The 18,289-nt window shown below is 46.7% G+C and overlaps 1 protein-coding gene across 1 annotated transcript; it reads right to left on the reverse strand.

Annotated features, from left to right (window-relative positions):
* Positions 1-1,878: 1,878 nt before the first annotated feature.
* On the reverse strand, positions 1,879-17,963 carry LOC128913721 (E3 ubiquitin-protein ligase RBBP6-like). The gene is given in 12 exon segments (XM_054211789.1): positions 1,879-1,959; positions 2,593-2,671; positions 3,488-3,615; positions 4,058-4,161; positions 4,920-5,098; positions 5,362-5,501; positions 6,314-6,410; positions 6,529-6,590; positions 6,593-6,619; positions 9,050-9,094; positions 16,956-17,014; positions 17,675-17,963. Coding segments are annotated over 12 exon segments (1,290 nt in total).
* Positions 17,964-18,289: the final 326 nt, after the last annotated feature.

An 18,289-nucleotide genomic window follows, 5' to 3' on the forward strand; every position in this document is an offset into this window, starting at 1 on the left:
TGCCTTTCTCCATCCCCTTGAGGTACAGTCCATTTAGTGGGAGACTGGCCTCTAAACGCTGGAGACCTTGACGGTGAATGGTATCTTCTGTATGGGGGTGACCGTGACCTTGAACGGTGATAGCCATGTGACCTTGACCTAGAGCGATAGTTACGACTCTTCCCTTTGCCTCTTCTTGGACAGGGTGGTGATCGCGAGAAGGAACGAGAACGGGAACGCGTAAACGATCGAGAGTAGGAGCCAGAGCGGGAAGAACCTGATCTTGACTTGGAGTGGGTATACGAACTTCTAGAGTAATATGAAGCACTAGAGGGAGACGTGGACCTTAGGAAAAAAACAACACAAAAACCATAAATGAAGTTAATTCAAAACAGTCACTCTCCCGTTTGTCTTTTTCCCCCCAAAATTAGTTGTTTGGGGATTTTTTCCCCCTTCTCCATACGCTTATGTCAAAGCTGCTTTCAGCTGCTGACAGAACGCTACTGCAAATTGAAGAACGTGATAACATGTAAAAGTTTCTGCTTACAAGAGAGAACACCTGCTGCTTTGATAGTGTAAAAGCATAGAGGAAGGGTAAGTTTATATCCACCATTTCTGTCGCACGAACTACCACAGCTATTGATTGATTGAAGGTGGCGTATACTGGCTTCTGCTGGTACGTGAAGGCACACGTGTTTCACTACTCAGCCACGACACGCAGCGCAAATCCTTTCTGGTGCAGTAAGACGCAAAAAGAGCAAGTCTTAATAGCTACAGTGCACTATCAAGAAGACAGTAAAGCTCCATTTTAAAATGCCCGCTCAGTCGATTTAACTTCACTACTTATTTGGCAATTGGTACAGGATGCAAAATACCGCAAACTAGGGATTGTACAGCAAGCCTACATACAGGGCGCTTCTAGCCACATGTCCCAGAAAATTTTGCACGTCATAGCTCTAACCAAGGATAGTGACAGCTTCTGAACTCAGCCTCTAGTACTATGACCCATTGCCATTGCTCTAGGAAAGATACTGGCAGCGTTACTAATAGAGCTATTCAGACTGCTGCCCACGTGATTTGTGGGGATAGAAGACATCAGCTACCCTGAGCTTTTTCTTCACAAGTTTTGCTTTTATTATTTTTTAAAGAACCATTTCACATTATTCTGCATATGTTCATTAGCAACATTCCTCCCCTTTAGTAAGAGAGCTTTAGTAAGAGAGACGCCTGCTCCTTAACAACTGCTGCCCGATTCTATCGATCCGTCTGCTGTAACCTCTGCCGTATGTGAGCTAGTACCCTACATATGAAACCCCCATCGCTGCTAATCCCTTGACTCATCCAATACACCGAACAACAGAGGGGTGGAGTGGAACTCCTCCTGATTCTTCTACACAATCCGCTTCTCCCTTACGGACTCTGCCCTGATTTTAAAGAGGAAAGAGAACGAAGCGGGAGCATGGTGGCGAGCACCGCTTGTTCTCAACTGAAGCATTTTTCTCCCCGCTTTCTGTTCATGTGAGACGACACTCATTTCTTGATCTCCACACTTGCCTTCCACATCCTCACCCCCGGCAGGTGCCTCAGTCTTCTCTCCTTATACTCAGCCTTGCGACTGTGCATGGAGGCTGCCCGTGCTGAAAAGAGACTCCCATCTCCCATGTGCCGAGTGCCCACCGCTCCTCTGCCACTCCTTCATACGCTTAATGCTTCCCACGTTGTTGATGATGTATTTGGCCTGTTCTTGTCCCTGAATTGTTATTTTCTTGCTTACTGAATTAAGATTTCAGGCACTCTGTGGGATGGATCCTGGTTTCTGTTATTTATTTATCCTAAGATTTTATAAACACAATGCAGCCTTACAATCTACCTAGAACAAATTTATACCAAAAGGAAGGACTAGCTTGACACTGCAACGATCGATAAGACAGGCTCCTCTCTCTCCATCTGAGAGAAAGCAGCTTGGCTGTTGGGAGATGGCTGCATTGAAGAAATTCAAAAATGTCAGAAAATAACAGCACTGACTTTTCCAATCACGTGCTCAATCAGTCTCAACTAAGTTGGCAAAAAAAAAAAAAAAGAAAAGAATGTTGGAGTCTGGTTTCTATTGGGAAATCAATTCTTTCAGCTCTGTTCAGGCAGCAATCAAAAGGGTGGCTTTACATCCGATCCTTTAATTCTGTTTCATTTTTATACGTAACTATACTGTCCTCAAAAATCGTTCATTTTTCAGAGTCCTCTTTTCAATCGTATACCGGGTTTTCATGTTAAAAAATCTCACCGCAAGCACAGACTCCCTCTGTCAAAGCCAATTCAAATGAAGCCGTTTAAAAATTAATTACCACGTGCATTCTCCACAGCTATCTGTGCATACTTTCTTCATTGTAAATCAGCTGTTGTATAAGGTACGTGTTTGGCCTCGGTGCAAGTAGTAATATATTGAATTGCTGTGGAATACTTACAGTTCCCAGCCTGGTCTGCCGCCCGCTGAGCGAGGTGTACTGGCTCTCCTTGGATGACCTTTTGGAGTCGGGAGAGGACAAAGAGAAAAATCCCATTCAGTGTATCTGAAGGCCATTTTTTTAAAGAAATTCTGAAGTTATAGTTACTTACCAGTTGTGGGCACTGATTGTCCTTGGGGGCCCGGAAGACTTGGTAATGCTGGTTGTCTTCGTCCAGGAACCTGACAGGCCTTGTGAGTAAATGCAGACAGTTGGAAAAGAAGCTCCACTAAATGTAAGAATCACTGCATATGTTGAAATACAACTTACCTTCTCTTTCAACAAACTGCTGACTGACCGCGAGGGAGATGCAGAAGGTTCAGCAGCAGTCACCAGAGCAGCAGGAGGTATAACGCTATCGGCATTGCTACAAAAAAAAAACCCCCAAATTTTTATTGTTCAAACAGTCTTTCGAAGGGCGACTGTCATGTTGGTAAATACTTCACATTTACAGTGTTTCAGTGTTTATTATCCAATCTGTATGCGTCACTGACTACGCTGGGTATTACTGAGGATGACTCTGACTTATCATAAGATCGATGATAGAAATACTGTAGAAAGAAGTAATGTGAGAACACCTGGCCTATTTTACCCGTAATTGTGCTTTTACACTTTCATGAAAATATTATTTCCTCAGTACTAAAGAGAAATGAACGCACTCAAGAAGGTTTGCCATAACAAAATGGTTTCTTTAGGAATTGCTAGCCACTTCCAATGAAAGGGCTCCTGGGGAAAAAGCGTTCCTCTCTCAGGGTAAGCCTGTACGGAAGGACTGATAAGGGAACCAAACAGGCAATACTTCTGAGGACATTCTTGCAGGAGGCACGCTCCCAGCTTATCAAAGCGTCCTCATTCAAAGTGAGGACTTTCACAAAACAGAACTTCTGCAGTTATCTGGAACTGTCACTAAGGAGACATAAATCGCTGGCGGAGAAGCTCAAGGAGAAGAATCTAACTTCGGCATCCTGGTGTCTTTTATGTTCATGTTGACCTACAGATTTCCTTACTGAAAAGGTCCAGGAGGTGCAACAGTCCTGAGTGGTGGTGGAGGTGGTGGCGGCTGCTGCTGCTGCTGCTGAATCGTCTGGTGGAGCCCTTTTGTGTAGCCAGTTCCATTGCTGAAGTTGTTCACAGCCTAGAGGCAGGAAAACATTTACCACAAGGTAACATGAAACTTCAGTAGATACATGAACAAAAGCCTCCACAGAGCAAAATTACTTGTGTAGTCCTGTAAATGCTGTCAATCCTAAAATGAAGCAACATACAAATACAGGAACACATCACCTTAAACACCGATAGTAACAACTGGTCACTCAGAGTACCTGTATTTAAAATACTTCAGTGTTAACACCGAATTTGAAAGTAAGGCAATCATGTTATACAAAAGCGCGACCTGAAGTTGCCCCATTGTCTCCCAAAAGTTGTCAGCTTCTCTAACAACAGATAATGGATTTGAAAAGTAAATGTAGCCTATTTAATTTAGCGGTTTCTGAGGAGATGTAAATTAATATTTTCTTCCCTTTTGGCTTTTTGCAAATAGACTTTTCTTACAGTTTACGTAAAAGTCATCCTGTTACCTTGCGTAGAAACATGTTGGCAATTAAAGCATCAGGGGAAACGTCTGCCTGATGACACGTTGGGCATGTGTGTTCCTCAGACTCCAGCAATGCTGTTCTAATGCCTGTGCATAATTAGAATCATCAAAGTAGGTTTAGCCAACGTAAGGAAATTTGGGGGCTCCAATCAATCCTAAAAAGACATAGATGATTAATGGGTGAATATGGTCTTGAATTGAGACCATGAAGCTATGAATGTTCAACAGTGTAAAACATTTCTAGGATGCAGCAAATAACTGTGCAGTTTTGATATTTCACTAACGTAACATTTGAAGACGGCTGCGTCTGGATGTTTCAACTATTCTTTTTGCCACTCTCTAGTACAGTGAGAAGTCACCACCCTGCAGGTTAAGGAATAAAACACAGCTCAAAAGAACATCAGTGGCCTTGAGTTCTGAAGGTTTTAACCAGCTCTCCCGTGGAGAAGAATGTGGATTGAATGCCTAACTATGGGTTTGTGGCAGACCACAGCAAGGGTGGCTATACTGAGCCAACCAGAGCTGGCTATACGATTTGGTGTGAGAGAAAGGGCTGTGAAAAAACCTAAATGCATTCAATATCTAATACTGTAATCACCTGCGCAGCTATGCACTCTCCTCATGCTTGTCCTTCCGCGTGTAAAGAGGATTTAACCAGGTACGTAAAAAAGGAAAAAAGCTTTCTGTGTTTTTTTTTTCCTTTATACAAGAAGAGTCCTTTCCTATTCAGTGGACACTTAAGTATGGAATAGAACTGGTAACAAAGAAATTTTGTCATCTCTGTTTCTGCTTTCAGAATATCAGATGTCGTGTTTGGAGTGAACAAACACGGGAGTAACACTTACATTCGTCACAATAACTGTTTCCACAGCAGGGAACAACGGCTGCGTCAGTCATTATCTCTTTACAAACGAGACACAACAACTCATCTGGAACAGGGTCTGAGGAGGAGGTTGAGGAGGAGGAGGACGGCTCCGCTGGTAAGAAGGGAGGCTTCTCCTTCTTTCCTCTAGCATGAGCTTCCCTGGAGGGCGGGGAGGGGAAGGAAAAAAGTTAACGATGGGTACAGGAAAACTTTTCCAAGCTCTGAAGTTCCAGGGGCAGGAACAGTGGGACCGCCCTATTTTAATATGAGAAACTATCATGATTTTGAGGTTAACATACAACGACAATGCTTCCTCCCCCGGAGTTACAGATGCCGGCCAACTTGGCTGCATTGCCACTCAGACATTTACGCATGGTTGCTCTCCTTCACCTTTGGGTCAGTCCAGTTAGTTCCATACTTACGCATTAATAACTGGTATTGCATATGTTCCACTCTTTGTCAGCATAGCACCCTTTGTATTGGGATCTTTCGCCTCCATCATGAAACTCCTTGGAATGCCCGTGCTCTTCTTAATTCTGGCAACAGGCTTAAAATTTTTGTCCTGTTAAGAAAAGAAATGCGGACAGAGCTCCTCTTAAGACCCACACTTAAAACGACACTTTGATGATTAATTTAAGCAGCAAAAGCCCTTAATCCTCTCCTTTTACCTGGCCTAAGGGGTTACTCGACTAAAACCCTTCCTTTCCTACGGGAATATAGCCAGGATGTTTCAAAGACTTGAGCAGCATTTTGAACTCAGTGGACATTCTTTTGCTAAATTTCAGCTTCCGCAAGGATTACATATCGTTTATATCACCATCCACTCGGAGAAGAGGCACAAACCCACTCCTCCTCCAAAGGGCAAGTCAGAGGGAGAGCCCAATTCAGGGCTCTGAACCAGGAGAAACTTAGGTTCACCATCGAGATGTACGAAGGTTGCATATGCAACCTTGTTACATGGCAAGAATACTCAACCAGAGACTTGTGTAATTAAAACACGCAAATATTCAATAGGTTGGGTCAAGAGAAACACCTTCCTTTTATGAGGAATTCTAAAAACTGTGAACTGTCATTAAAAAGCGTTAAAACCAGAAGGATTTTCGATAGTATTGAAATATATAAAAATACGCATGACAGTTCACAGAGAAAGATCTATGGACATATTTAATAGCTACGACCAAGAAAAAAGAACATTCTACATTTTAAATTCCAGGTTTCCCTTGAATTTTGAAGGGTTTTGCAACACTGCTTCATAACCTCTGTATTTCACCCCAAGAGAAACAATTCTTAATCGGAGCGTTCATGTATTTGTTACGTAACTGCCATGTGAAAAATGAAAAGCGAAGTAACACCAGAAGTCCCCCGCAGTCTTACCCCATTCGTTGGGCAGTTCTTTATGTAGTGGCCAGGTTTTCCGCAACGAAAGCATATATAGGATGGTGGAGGTGTATCCCAGGGATTTGTCATGTAACTAAAAGGTTTTTGAGAAAAGAAGAAAAAGGTATGCATGTGTCTCTCTCGTTAAAACAAACATCTCTACAATTTGTCCAGAATCTTCAAAGAACAGATTTGACACTATCGACACTTACTTGATTGGATCGTATTCACGGCAAGACTGGATCATCATAGCTTTTATTTTGTCTTCTTCGCACAAGCATTGGCTTCAGCCAGATTGTCGGTCTGTTTAACAGGTAAGCATTTGACACACGCATTAGAAACACATTTGCGCCCACACAGACAGAGACGACACCACTCACCCCATCCTGTGAAGAGCAGCACAACGCTAGCTGCGGCTGCATGAAAACAGCCGCTTACAGAAAATACTGTTGTCCTGAAGATGTTCTGGGGAGTCCTTACGCCACCACCTGACGTTTATGTGCCTGTTAACCTCCTGGAAAAGAGCGTTCTTGGGCACTCAAAACCTTGGGCTCTGTTTGCACCTCACGTAAAGACTCGTGTAACCAATCCAGTTTTCTTCCAAGCGGACTGAAGCCATGCGTAGAAGAAACCACGCTACCCAGTACTCTTAACTGATTTGTAAGCTCCAGACTATGAAGGAGGAGATATCCACTGTACGTTTAATGGAGAAAGATGTATGCAACTATCGTTATTTACGCTTTGCAGCGTTAAAAGGACACTCAACTCAGGAGTCGGGGAAGCTGTTTCTGCTTGCTGAAATTCAGCTTCAGACACGGAAGCGTTAAAAGGAATCAAGCTTTTGATAACCCCTCAGCAAGACAAAAGATTCTTTGCAGTACAAGTTTGACCACCATGTGCTCTCGGCAGTCCAAAGCGCATGTTTGGACTCCCCCTACTAACTTCTTCATATTAAGTGATTTAACTACAGTAAGGAAAACCTGCAGGTTTTTTCCAGTTGACTGTGTCCTTTGAACATAGAAATTGTAATATAAGCCTTGTGCGGCACTAGATCTTCAAACTATCGAAGCCCGCTGGATTTCTTTAAGCAGCATTTCTTAAAACGTTTTTATTACACACAAATACAGTTCCAGTCAGGGTCTCAGGGAGTGACTGTCAATGATTTGGACCTTCAGGTACCCATCCTTCAGATCAGCCACTCATGGTTTTGGTTTTATATGCATTCATTCACAAAAGCAACAAACTAGTTTCTGCATTTTATTAAATGGCTGTTTCTTAGACATAGTTTTTTCTCAACAGTAACATAATCCAGATGGACATGTCTGAAATCATTTCCATTAACATTTACACAAAACTTTACAGGTGCTTCACTCATTTGTTGGAACCCAAACAAAGCACGTCCAAAACCCACAAAACATTACTAGGAATAGACCAAAATTGAAATACGGCGTTTAATACGTCGTAATCACAAACCAGAAGACTGATAACACATTGCCTCCATGCTAAGCCAGTCTGCACTAAAGAGGTTAGAGAAAGTAACGGTTTTGAGCTGCCGTATTTTTCTGAAATACGTGAAGTCTCTCAAAAGCTTAAACGTGTACCCCACTTGGACAATTTTTCTCATTTTAGAGTAAACCTTCACGTGAGGTTACAGAACTTCACGGACAGGACACGTTTAGGGACAGCACTGATGGAGACCAATGCCTTTTGGTGGCTACTTTCCAAACTCTTTCTTTTTTTGCTTTATTCCACCCCCCAAATGTACACATTAGGAAATGTGTCTCACACTGCAGTGAGAGAGGGAAGAAGTTCCCAGCAGGAAAAGATTTCTCTTTCTTGGAAATGAACTCCCGCCGTTATTTTCAGAAGAAAGAACTAGCTCCGCTGCATTAGGCCCTGCCTTCTCTAATCTTTGTACCTTTAAAGACTAGCGTTTTCACTGGCTAGCACTACGCCTTTTCGCAAGGTGCAATCACTAGTGCTGTCCCAGACAAAGTTACGCATTGTTGAGCAAAAAATGCAAGCAGTTCCAGAGCAAAACACGGTATTACAACTGTTTCAGAGGTCACATCTGCTAATACGCCACACGTACACATTGGTATATTCCGATAAAAGATTAGGAACGTTTTCAGAGTTTACACCGTCTGCGTGCAAACAAATTAGTTTGTGTTGCTGACTGTAGATATACTAGAATTTATGAAGTTGTGCAGCACTCAAAGAATGGATCTGTAACTGTAATGACTGGCAATTCAGAAATAGCCATGCAAGTGTCCGTCTTACAGAAACACTGCTGTTTTGGCTGTGGCAAAGCCCCCTGAAATGTCCATAACGTGCAGCCAATTCCATTCTTCTGTAAAAAATGTTTTCGTTTCTAACGCAAAATTAACGAGACGTGTGATAAATGGAAAACAGTGTCCAAAGGGCTTCTTTTGTGTGTCTTTTTTGTGTCTGATGAGTAATCCTGCAATGTTACGTTGAGGCTGATAAGGTACTCCCCTTCTCTCTGCCCAAACTGGGAACTACTCTTTACAGGATAGTATCGGAACACACACGCATTTTAAAGTTAATTAAATACTTTAAATTATTAAAAAATTAAGTTAATCTTTTGTTCACATTACAACAACTATACAGCTATAGGCCACAGCAGAAGAGTTAAAAATACAGAGCAAACGCTTTTTTTTAAAGGGGTGGGGGGCCGGTAAGTATTTGAGAAGATTATATACATATATTTACCTTCACAAGCTGGGCCAGAGAAAGAGGTGCAGGAGAGTCATCAATCTGTTCACAAAAAATGAAACACATATTCAAGTTCCACAACCAAAACACAGCGATAGTCAACCTCTACTCTAGTCTGAGAGTAGCACTATATCCTCTGGGCGTCACTGGAAGAGGCGTTTCAAACCTGGTGTAATTTGTCCAAAACAAAGTCCAAAACTATGAGAGCTCAGGAGTGCCTGTGTGGTTAATGAGAAGAAACTACATGAATCAAACCCACTTGAGATCAACTGCTTGCTCCCGAATATCTCAGAGAGGGACCCTTCTCAAATGCTCGCAACTGCTTAAAAGTCGAAGGGGTAAGGCGCCTGTCAATTTTCAGCTGAAAAGGTTTTTAAAAAAATATTTATTCCAGAAGGAAGCATCACTGCGGGAAACTTATCTTCAGTGTAGTTTGTAAACTAATGGTTAATTTCACATCACTGATAAAGGCACATGGTTACGCTTCTAGGAACAGAGTGTAGGTGCCTGTCACAATAAAGCACGTGCACATCGGCCCTGAAACACGAACTCTGCCCCTCCGCTCAAGACGCTTAAAAATGCCAAGCTCGCCATACCCCACAAAGCCCAAATAAAAACAGCAATCCAAAACATCAGCCAATAAAAATAACCCACCACTTTGTCTAGAAAAAGAATAAGCTGCTCAAATTACTGAAATGAAGGCGTTCACCACGACAGAGATCCTTGCAGTCACTGACACAGCCACCCTGGCCTTGCAGGGGTGGGGGGAGAGAGCAAGCCAAGCTCCCGGCCCCCCGAGCTCCCCAGAGCAGGGTGCCCACCCCACTCCGTCCCCGCGGTGCCTGCTCCAGCCTGCCCGGGCAGTGGGGGTGCCCACCTCCCTGGAGTGGGGCCCTACCTCTGGCTGCACAAGTGTCCCCTCCTTTAGGGCTTTCATGATGCCTCCTAGATGCCAGCACACAGAGAGAGGTGTTGGGCGAAGGGAAGGGCTGGGTTTGTTGTTTGAGGGGTCAGGAGCAGGGGAAAAGGGCTGCGTGGGGAGCAGGGCAGTAGTGCTGTGTTGCGCCCGTCGCCAGGCACCGGCACTTGCAGCTGGAACACGGGCCACGGCAACGGGAGCGCAGTGGGGACGGGGACAAGCCCCCTTAAAGGGGGGACAGCTCAATACACACATACACCCCAAAGTTAATAATCCCAACACATTAGACTTCCTCCCTGTCTTAAGCGGTTCTTCCTAACCATGCCGTCATTTCACAAGTGGGTTTGCCCAGAGCACTGCAGGCTGTCTTTGGGATGCTGGGGCAAGTGCGGCACGTCCTTCCAAACAAGTCTGGATGTATTGACATGCCAAGGAAAAACCCAGCCCGTCCTCATGTACAAGTGCTAGCCCAGGCTCCAGGCAGCGCCTTCTGGGCCTGTGAGCCACCGACCCCTCACCATCCTCCACTCCTTACCGTCTCACCATACAACAGCTCTTACGGGTTAGTAGATGAGCAGCCAGAACAGAAGCCCAAAGGCAAAAGCCCAGAGGAAACGCAGCTACAATTCTGAAAAGCAGTCAACAGGTCTGTAGCAAGGACTTGTCAATTCACCTCAATCTGTTACAGACACTGATGTACTCAGAGGGGCCCAAACAGTATCACTTCAATTGTACAGTTTTTAGGAACAAATACCCAAGTATTTAAGGACATGAAAAGGAATCAGAACAGTCCTCAAAACCTATGGGATATGTTGGGTTCGGTATTTGTTGAGCCCCCGACTCAAAAGCAAGAAACAGTACCAAGTTTAGCAACAATGGTTTCTCAGTGGCTTCTGAAAACATTTTCAAAAAGCATTAGGCAAAAATGTACTTAAAAACAAAAGCTAAGTGATACCATGGGAAAATGGAAAAAAAATACGCTCTAAACATTTTTTGTTGCAAGAAACAAAACCCCCCCACCTCCCCATACAAACATACATATTGGCTACCTACAGACAGACAGATGTAGCACATCAGTGTGCAAACCTTGAACCGGCATGATCTAAAAACAATCATATATTACCTGTTCAACACAAAGTCATACGGGAAGTAGCCTGGCATGTTCAATATGAAATACAATGCATTACGAGGCACAAATACCAATATTCACATTCAAACTGCGCAAGCGATGGCATTACTCAGTCTTTACTATGCTGAATTAAATACACTGTATTTGCAATATATACTGTGTTTTACTGGAAAATATATGAAGCTAACGTTTGCAAAATTAACATAAGGCTATTTGTTTAGAATTTGCTTAGAATTTCTACTTTAGAATTAAGTGTGTTGAACCCTTTCTCACTTGCCCCAGGGCAGACCTCCAAACTTTCCGTATGTCCGGAGATTGCTCCCATGCCCAAGGAGCCAGGAGTGGCTTGTTCTAAAGCTCTCTGGGAACCGCTTGCATGGCCCCACAGACCCTGGGGCTGCGGGCTTTCCTGGCGCCTTCAGCCTCAAAACAACTGCTCAAAACCCATCCCTTTCTACGGAATTTAAAAAAATCACTCAGCGCTGCAACATCCCACTTCTTTTTCCTTGTTGAAAAGGAAACAGCCCCCAGGTTTTTTTGGTTAAAAACTCACAGTCCTCCCAGCTGGCTGGGCTGCCGCTGACTCCGTCCTTTCTGGGAGGCCCGTCTTCGTTTCCAGAAGGCAGCCGGTTTCCCTTTGGAATCGTTTAGGGCTAGATAAAAATGTTCCTTTGAGGTTTATTTTGAAAAATACAGGCCTTGAGAAGCCAAAGGAGAACGTTTCCCCCCGCCTCCTGCTTCGGAGAAAGGAGTTTATCGAGGCCCGCACCTACCTGAGGATTGGTCCTTTCAAGAGAAAAACAGAACCAAAATAGAGATTATTTTTCTTTCCACTGGACATGAATATTCAGCAAAAATTAAACAAAGTCAGTAAAATTTGATGGCCTGGAAACAAAAAAAATCAGACTTTTTTATACTGTCGGGGAGACAAGACGCCTTTCTTTCCATTTCCTTCCTTCAACTAATCAAACCCTCCATGTTCCCTCCCAAATGCTGCGTTAATTTATGCAAGCACCGGGATTGACGGAGGAGCTGCCGTCGTCATCGGGCTTCTCTTCCCAATTCCCCGGCTTCGGACTGTCTTTGGGGACGACACGGTGCCTCTTCCTTGCACTGACAAGGACCTGTAAATCAGGTCAAAAATAGCTTGAAACAGCTGTGGACGGCAAAGGAATTAGAGTTTTTGGCCCGGAGGTAACGTGATTTATCATCCCAACCCCGCCTGGGTGGACCCTGAACACAAAACAGTCGAAAAAAACCACGTTAATTCGACTGGCAGGACCAGACCTTGAAAGAAAAAAACCTATTATTTCTCTATTTGAAGCGGAATAGCGCTTTCCTCCACAAAAATCTATCCAAAACGTGGAATTCCAAAGCACTGAAGCACCAAAGTGACACGGCAGCCCTGTTCTACCACCAAAAAATTACAACTCTTTCTGTGAACCAAATCCGCTGGTTTTTAAGGAATGTTTTCACAGGCGGGTTCACGGAGGCGCGGAATCTGGCACAAAAATCCCACCCCACAGGCGTTTTTCTACCTCCTCTTGAGCCTTTTCCTCCTCCTCCGGGCGTCTCAGGTGCTTTTGCTGCGTCAGGCGTGGCCGAGTGCAACCGAAACGCGTTTTTTTCTTCCAGGTGTAATAATATGCGACCCATTGAGACACGGTTTTAGTCTGGATCTGCCGGGAGGAAAACCAGGAGCCATTTAATAAGGGAAAGGCGGCAGTAAAATATCAAAGGGGCAGATTGACGAAGATTCTCTCCCCTGGTTCTCGCAACGCAACATCCAGGTGAGAGTGGACAGAAAAGAAACCTTCATCTGCTGAAAAACGCCGTCAAGAAGCGTTTTCAGGGCAGGATTCTCCGTTTCACACCATAAACTGTCACTATTCTTTTAATATCTCCGGTATTTTCTCCCAGAGGTATGAAATACTCCTTTGTGATCACACATTAGGGCAAAAATAGGCCTTGCACTGGTGCTTTTTTAGCAAGAAGAAGCGTCCTAAGGACAGGATTCCAACACGCAACTCAAAATATGACTTTCTGGGTTAAAACTGCCCACACTAACGAGCTGTGCCTCACTCTAATGGCTTTACCTGCTTCTGTATAAGGTGAAAATTCTTCTTATGGATGTAAAATCCTCTTTAAACAACTGCTCCTCCACCGGTGTCCAAATATCCGAGCCTAGGAATTAACCATCAACATGCAAATTATTAGAATTGGCATCCCCCATCTCCAAAAGCCCCGGAAAGGGATGAAAACTACTGCTTTCTCCACCCTAAGAGAACATTTTTAAGACTCCATTCAATCAGAGCAAAGGGAACGGCGGGATCTGTTCTCCTCCTTTACCTGTGTAATGATAATCAGCCAGGGGATGGGATTCCGGTCTCCGAGGCGGCCCAGCACACAGCATCTCTGCCGCCTCCTGTGAGATTTCGTAGGAAGAAGAAAAAAAAGACTTAAATTCCTCCGGAGGAGGAGCCAAAAGGGAAATTCTCGCTCCTCGTGGCGACGCAGCAGGCGCCGAGGGGTGTTAAATCCCTTCTTCGAAGAAGAGGGAGCAAAGCAGACCCGCTCGGGGCTCATCGAGGGCAGATCTCGGCTTTTATCTAACATCCCTTCATTCGGGCGTAATTCTATGCTCCAAATCGTCCCAGAATCAAACCAAACTCTTAGTGATGCACCAGCAGAGGGCTCTGGAAGCCCAAGAGATGTTAACGTGGTGACAGGCAGCACCCAAGAACCTCCTGCACCTTCGGCAAAGAGATTCCGGCCCATGCAATAGAAAACTCGGAGCGACTCCCAGCTCAAACCAGTAACAAAGTCCGTTCTTAATTAGAAATTGCCGCTTCTTACCAGCACGTCGCCTTGAGCCTCGTGCAGGCAATGCAGAGTGAGCTCCAGGCTAACCTGTCCCCCCGGCCCGGCGTTGGCAGAAGCCAAATGGAGCAGGTTCGTAACTACAAACGCAACGAAAACCGAGAAAAAGTTAAGTTTTCCTTGAGAAAAGGGGCGATAGGAGAGGGAAGGAAAACAGGACGAGCGCAGCAGAGACCGGAGACGAGGAAAAGGCCGAGAAAAAAGTCCGATATCCCAAATAGCTCTACTTTAAAAGCTCAGAGAGAAACCTCCCCTCTCCCGAGGGTGCCGCAGATGAGGTGGGATGGCTCCAAACGCCTGTTTTTCATGGAGGACACAGCCGAGAGCGTCGCCCGTTATTCTTTAGTCACCCTCCCACCAAAACCCAGCCATCTCCTTCCCTCGAACGTGAAGGTGGGCCAGAAAAGGAGGAAGAGAAGCCCAAAAAGGTGGAATTTTCAACCCGTCGTATCCCTGGGTGGGGCGAAAGTGGAAGAGAAGCGTTAGAAAAACCTTTCTCCTGTGTCTCCGGGTTGGTTTCCATGTTGCCCCAGGGTTTCCAGACCAGCGACGCTCCCTCTTCCTCCTCTTCCAAACGGGCCGGGTCCTGGAGGTCGGGAAGCTCCGCTTGGAATTGGCTGCTGACGTTGATGTGCCTGAAAGCGTGAGGAAGAGGAGGTGAGGAAGGCAAGTGGGGAACAGCTCCAGCGGGACAGACGCGCGCATACGTGAGGAGCTGTAATAAATACGGCCTGTATTTCCCAGGAAAGCATTGATCGCTCTCCTCTGACAACTTCTCCAGCACCACCACATTACCGTTCTGCCTCCTGAGTCCTCTTGGGCCCCATCAGGCCAGAAAATTGGGGTTTTTCTCCTCAAAACCTGTCCCAGGTGGTGAGGTTCACTCTGAAGAAGAGCAGCGAGATGCAAGAGCCACCACCGCCGAGCACCAAGTGCTTTGGAATGTTGTGTAGAAGGTGGGAGGCCAGCGATGCACCATGATAGCGCTTCGCTGGGCATTTCAGCACATTTCTGGCCAACTTTGGCTCAAAAAACCCGCCGTTGAGGGCTGGCTGAGTGACTGGGAGAAGATCAATGTCAACTGCGAGGGCCTGCGAAGCCCGGGCCTTGCACCAACCACACGCCCTCTCCTCAACGGCGCTTCCCTCGTCCCCCGTTTTCCCAGACTTTGCTCTTCTTCCGACGGCTGGGCGCGCATTTTAGTCTTTCATCACTCAAAACCCCCAAAATCCCTGGCCATTCTGCCCGGAAGGTATCAAAAAAACTGACCGAGAGAAAAATCATTCCGCCAAGACCATCCTTTAGCCTTCCTTGCCATCCTCAAGTATTTTTAAATGCACGTTTTTAACGCTTAGATTAAGTTTTTACCCCAAACTCACACAATCAAATCAGGTCGTGGGTTTAGGAGGAACCTAAATTGCACCTCAGAAGTGATTAACAGGTTACATATTTCCCATAAATTCCACCAACAGGCCCCTGGAACCTTTAACAAGTCCGTTACCACTAGCATTAATTACCACCAAGCCCATTACTGACGTGTTATTTGAATAGCATTGCGGGGATTTAAGGGAGCCGTGACGCTGAGCTGCTAAACTGGTGACTGGGGGCTCACAGAAGCCATTCCAGCATGGGATTTTGGGTAAATACACTCAAGAATCACTAAAATAGCCACCCACCTCCTTCCCTGCTGGCAAATTCCTTGTCGTGGCCGGTACCGAGACAGGAATCAGCCGGCAGAGCCACCGCAGTGTCCCCCTGAAGGCATCTCGGGTTTGGAGGGACGGTTTCCACCTCCTCCGTCCTCCAGCGAAGCTTTCTGGGCACGAATGAGGGCACGGGGTGTATTGTCTGGCCTCCAAGTCCTTCGCATCCCAGGCCCTTCCAAATTGTTTCTCCGTTAAAGAAAATAACGAGAGTTCCTGTTAAATAACGAGAGTTCCTGTTAAATAACAAGCGCTCAAGGACTCCGTTTCCCTTGACCTGCTGCTCTCTCCTTGCTTTGCGCCATTGCTCCCCAAAAAAACACCCGATGGCGACCTTTTTTGGTATAAAACCACCCAAATGCAGTTCTTGGGGGAAAGCCAAAAAGCAGAGAAAAAAAAAAAGGAGATAAAGGGATAGAAAATTAACGGGAGGAACTTGAACCGCCATTTTTAAGAATATCATTTCGTCACCCTCAGCGTTCGATCCGCCGTTTCGTGCCTACTTGGGAAATCTCTGCAGTTCATTTAGCGGTAAGAGGTGGTAAATAGGGAAAAAAAACCCAACCAAGATATCCAACTAATAACCAAAAAGCACTTAATCAACCCCAAACTTTGGAGATATTTAGCCTCCAAACCGGACGCAGCACGTTGCTCAGTAAGACGAGCTTCCCCAAAACATAATTTTGGCAGTGACTCCCCAGAGAACGATCTCTTAATGACACGAGGTTCGTTTAGGCGGACTCTTGATCTCCCTTTTCCCTCCCATGGCCGACGAGACACTCATTATTTCCACTGGAGCGAGCGGTTCCCCTTCGAATTATCGCTGACCTGGGCGCGAGCCCGGCCCAGAAACTACGCGAAAGGCTCCGTCTCACGTTATTAAACATCCCAAGACATGAGCTCCTGAAATGATTTCTCAACCTTTGGCGCTGGATTAATCAGATAATGGCTTTCAGAGGGCTCTGGACGTGAGTGCTTTTCAAGTGGTGTTATTGGCGAATCTAGAGCTGTCGGCGCTAACAAAAAGCACACACTTAATTCCTCACGTTCCTCTACACTTCTCACTTAAGCATTAATAAAAACACCTTTTGTTATAACGTTTCTCTTGGAGGCCTCCGGCCCTCACGACTAAATATCCGCACAAAAATGAGCGCAAAGCTCCTCGTCAGCTTTTCTGCGCTGGCAACAAATTTTCTTTTCTGCGGCTTTGACGGGGAGGATCTGTAGCGTCCCTGAACTCGCAAAGGTGTCTCGCCCCAGGCGTGCGACTACCTGAGCAGCGAGCGGGATCAGCCGTGCAGGATTTTCTTGACGTGCTGCAGAAGGTGACCCTGGGAAAAGAAGAGCGGAGAAATGAGCCTGGTTGTCACACCCAGCCAAGGGCAGTGAGCCGGGGGACCCCCACCCCACCACTGCCCCCTCCGTGCAGAGAGAAGGGGCCTGGCGCGCATTTCATCTCCAGCCCTCTTCCTCAGCCCACAGCCACACAACTCCCTCTTTCTCAGCCCTAAAACCAGCCACGCCAGCCCCTTTGCCAGCCCCGGCAGCAGGAGTCCCACTCTCGGGTTGGGCCACAAACCGGCTCCCCCTCTCTGCTTCCTTCTCCCATCTGCAGCCCCCTTGGGTGACGCTGAGGGACCGCAGCCACCCCACAGCCTGACACCCCCAGGGCCCCACCAACACTTTGAGGGGAGCGCTGGCGAACTGCGCAGGGACCGGCCCCGCATCCCTCTGGGGCGGCACCAGCACAGCCCGGGCACGGCTTTCTTACTGCCCTGACGGCCTGCATTTCTACGCCACCGCCGGCACCGCACACCAAACCCCCAAGGACCAAGCCCACCCCGCGGGGAGCCGGGCCCAGACACACCCCTCCCACCCGTCAATGCCCCCCTTCAGCCCCCCCATTCCCCCAGTCCCACTCAGGGCCCTCCTGGACACCCCATCACCCCTCGGGGCCGCCCACTCACCTTCATGCGCTCCAGCTGCCTCACCACGTCCTCGCAGCGGCCCCGTGGGCCCCGCCCGACCCACCACCCGCCCGCCGGGCCCCACTTTCCGCCCGGGCTCCCCTGCTCCCATTTCCAGCGGGCTGCCATTTTCCCCCTGGCCCGCCCACCCATTGGCCACTGCCGCCCCACCACCCGCCCCCTCCTCCTTGGGCAGCGCCGCTCCATTGGCCAGCTCCCGCTGCCAATCTCCACTGTGCTCCACCCCAGGGGAGGCGATCCGACCAATGGGAGGGCATGCAGCGATCCGACCAATGGGAGCGTCGCTGCGCATGCGCAGTGCAGCCCCACGGCAGGCCAGAGCCCTCCAGCAGCTCTCTCTAGACTGGGATTTTGACGCTTGAACACCTCTTTCTAAAGAAATCTTTCCACTATCTTTTCCTAGTCTAAGCTCCTTTACGTAATAAAACATCGTAGAATCCTGAGAGATAGAAACAGGCTTTCTTTGCCTTTTCGGAACCTCCTACGGCACAGATATCGCCACTCGTGTGTCTATTGACGCACATCTCTCTCCTCTGAGAATACAAATTGGCTATTTACGCTTGTACGGAACAGCTGCTGAACAGAGGCAGATCTCTTTAGACTTGGATGTTGACACTT

The sequence above is a fragment of the Rissa tridactyla genome, chromosome 8 (genome assembly GCF_028500815.1).
Source record: "Rissa tridactyla isolate bRisTri1 chromosome 8, bRisTri1.patW.cur.20221130, whole genome shotgun sequence".
Classification (NCBI taxonomy): domain Eukaryota; kingdom Metazoa; phylum Chordata; class Aves; order Charadriiformes; family Laridae; genus Rissa; species Rissa tridactyla.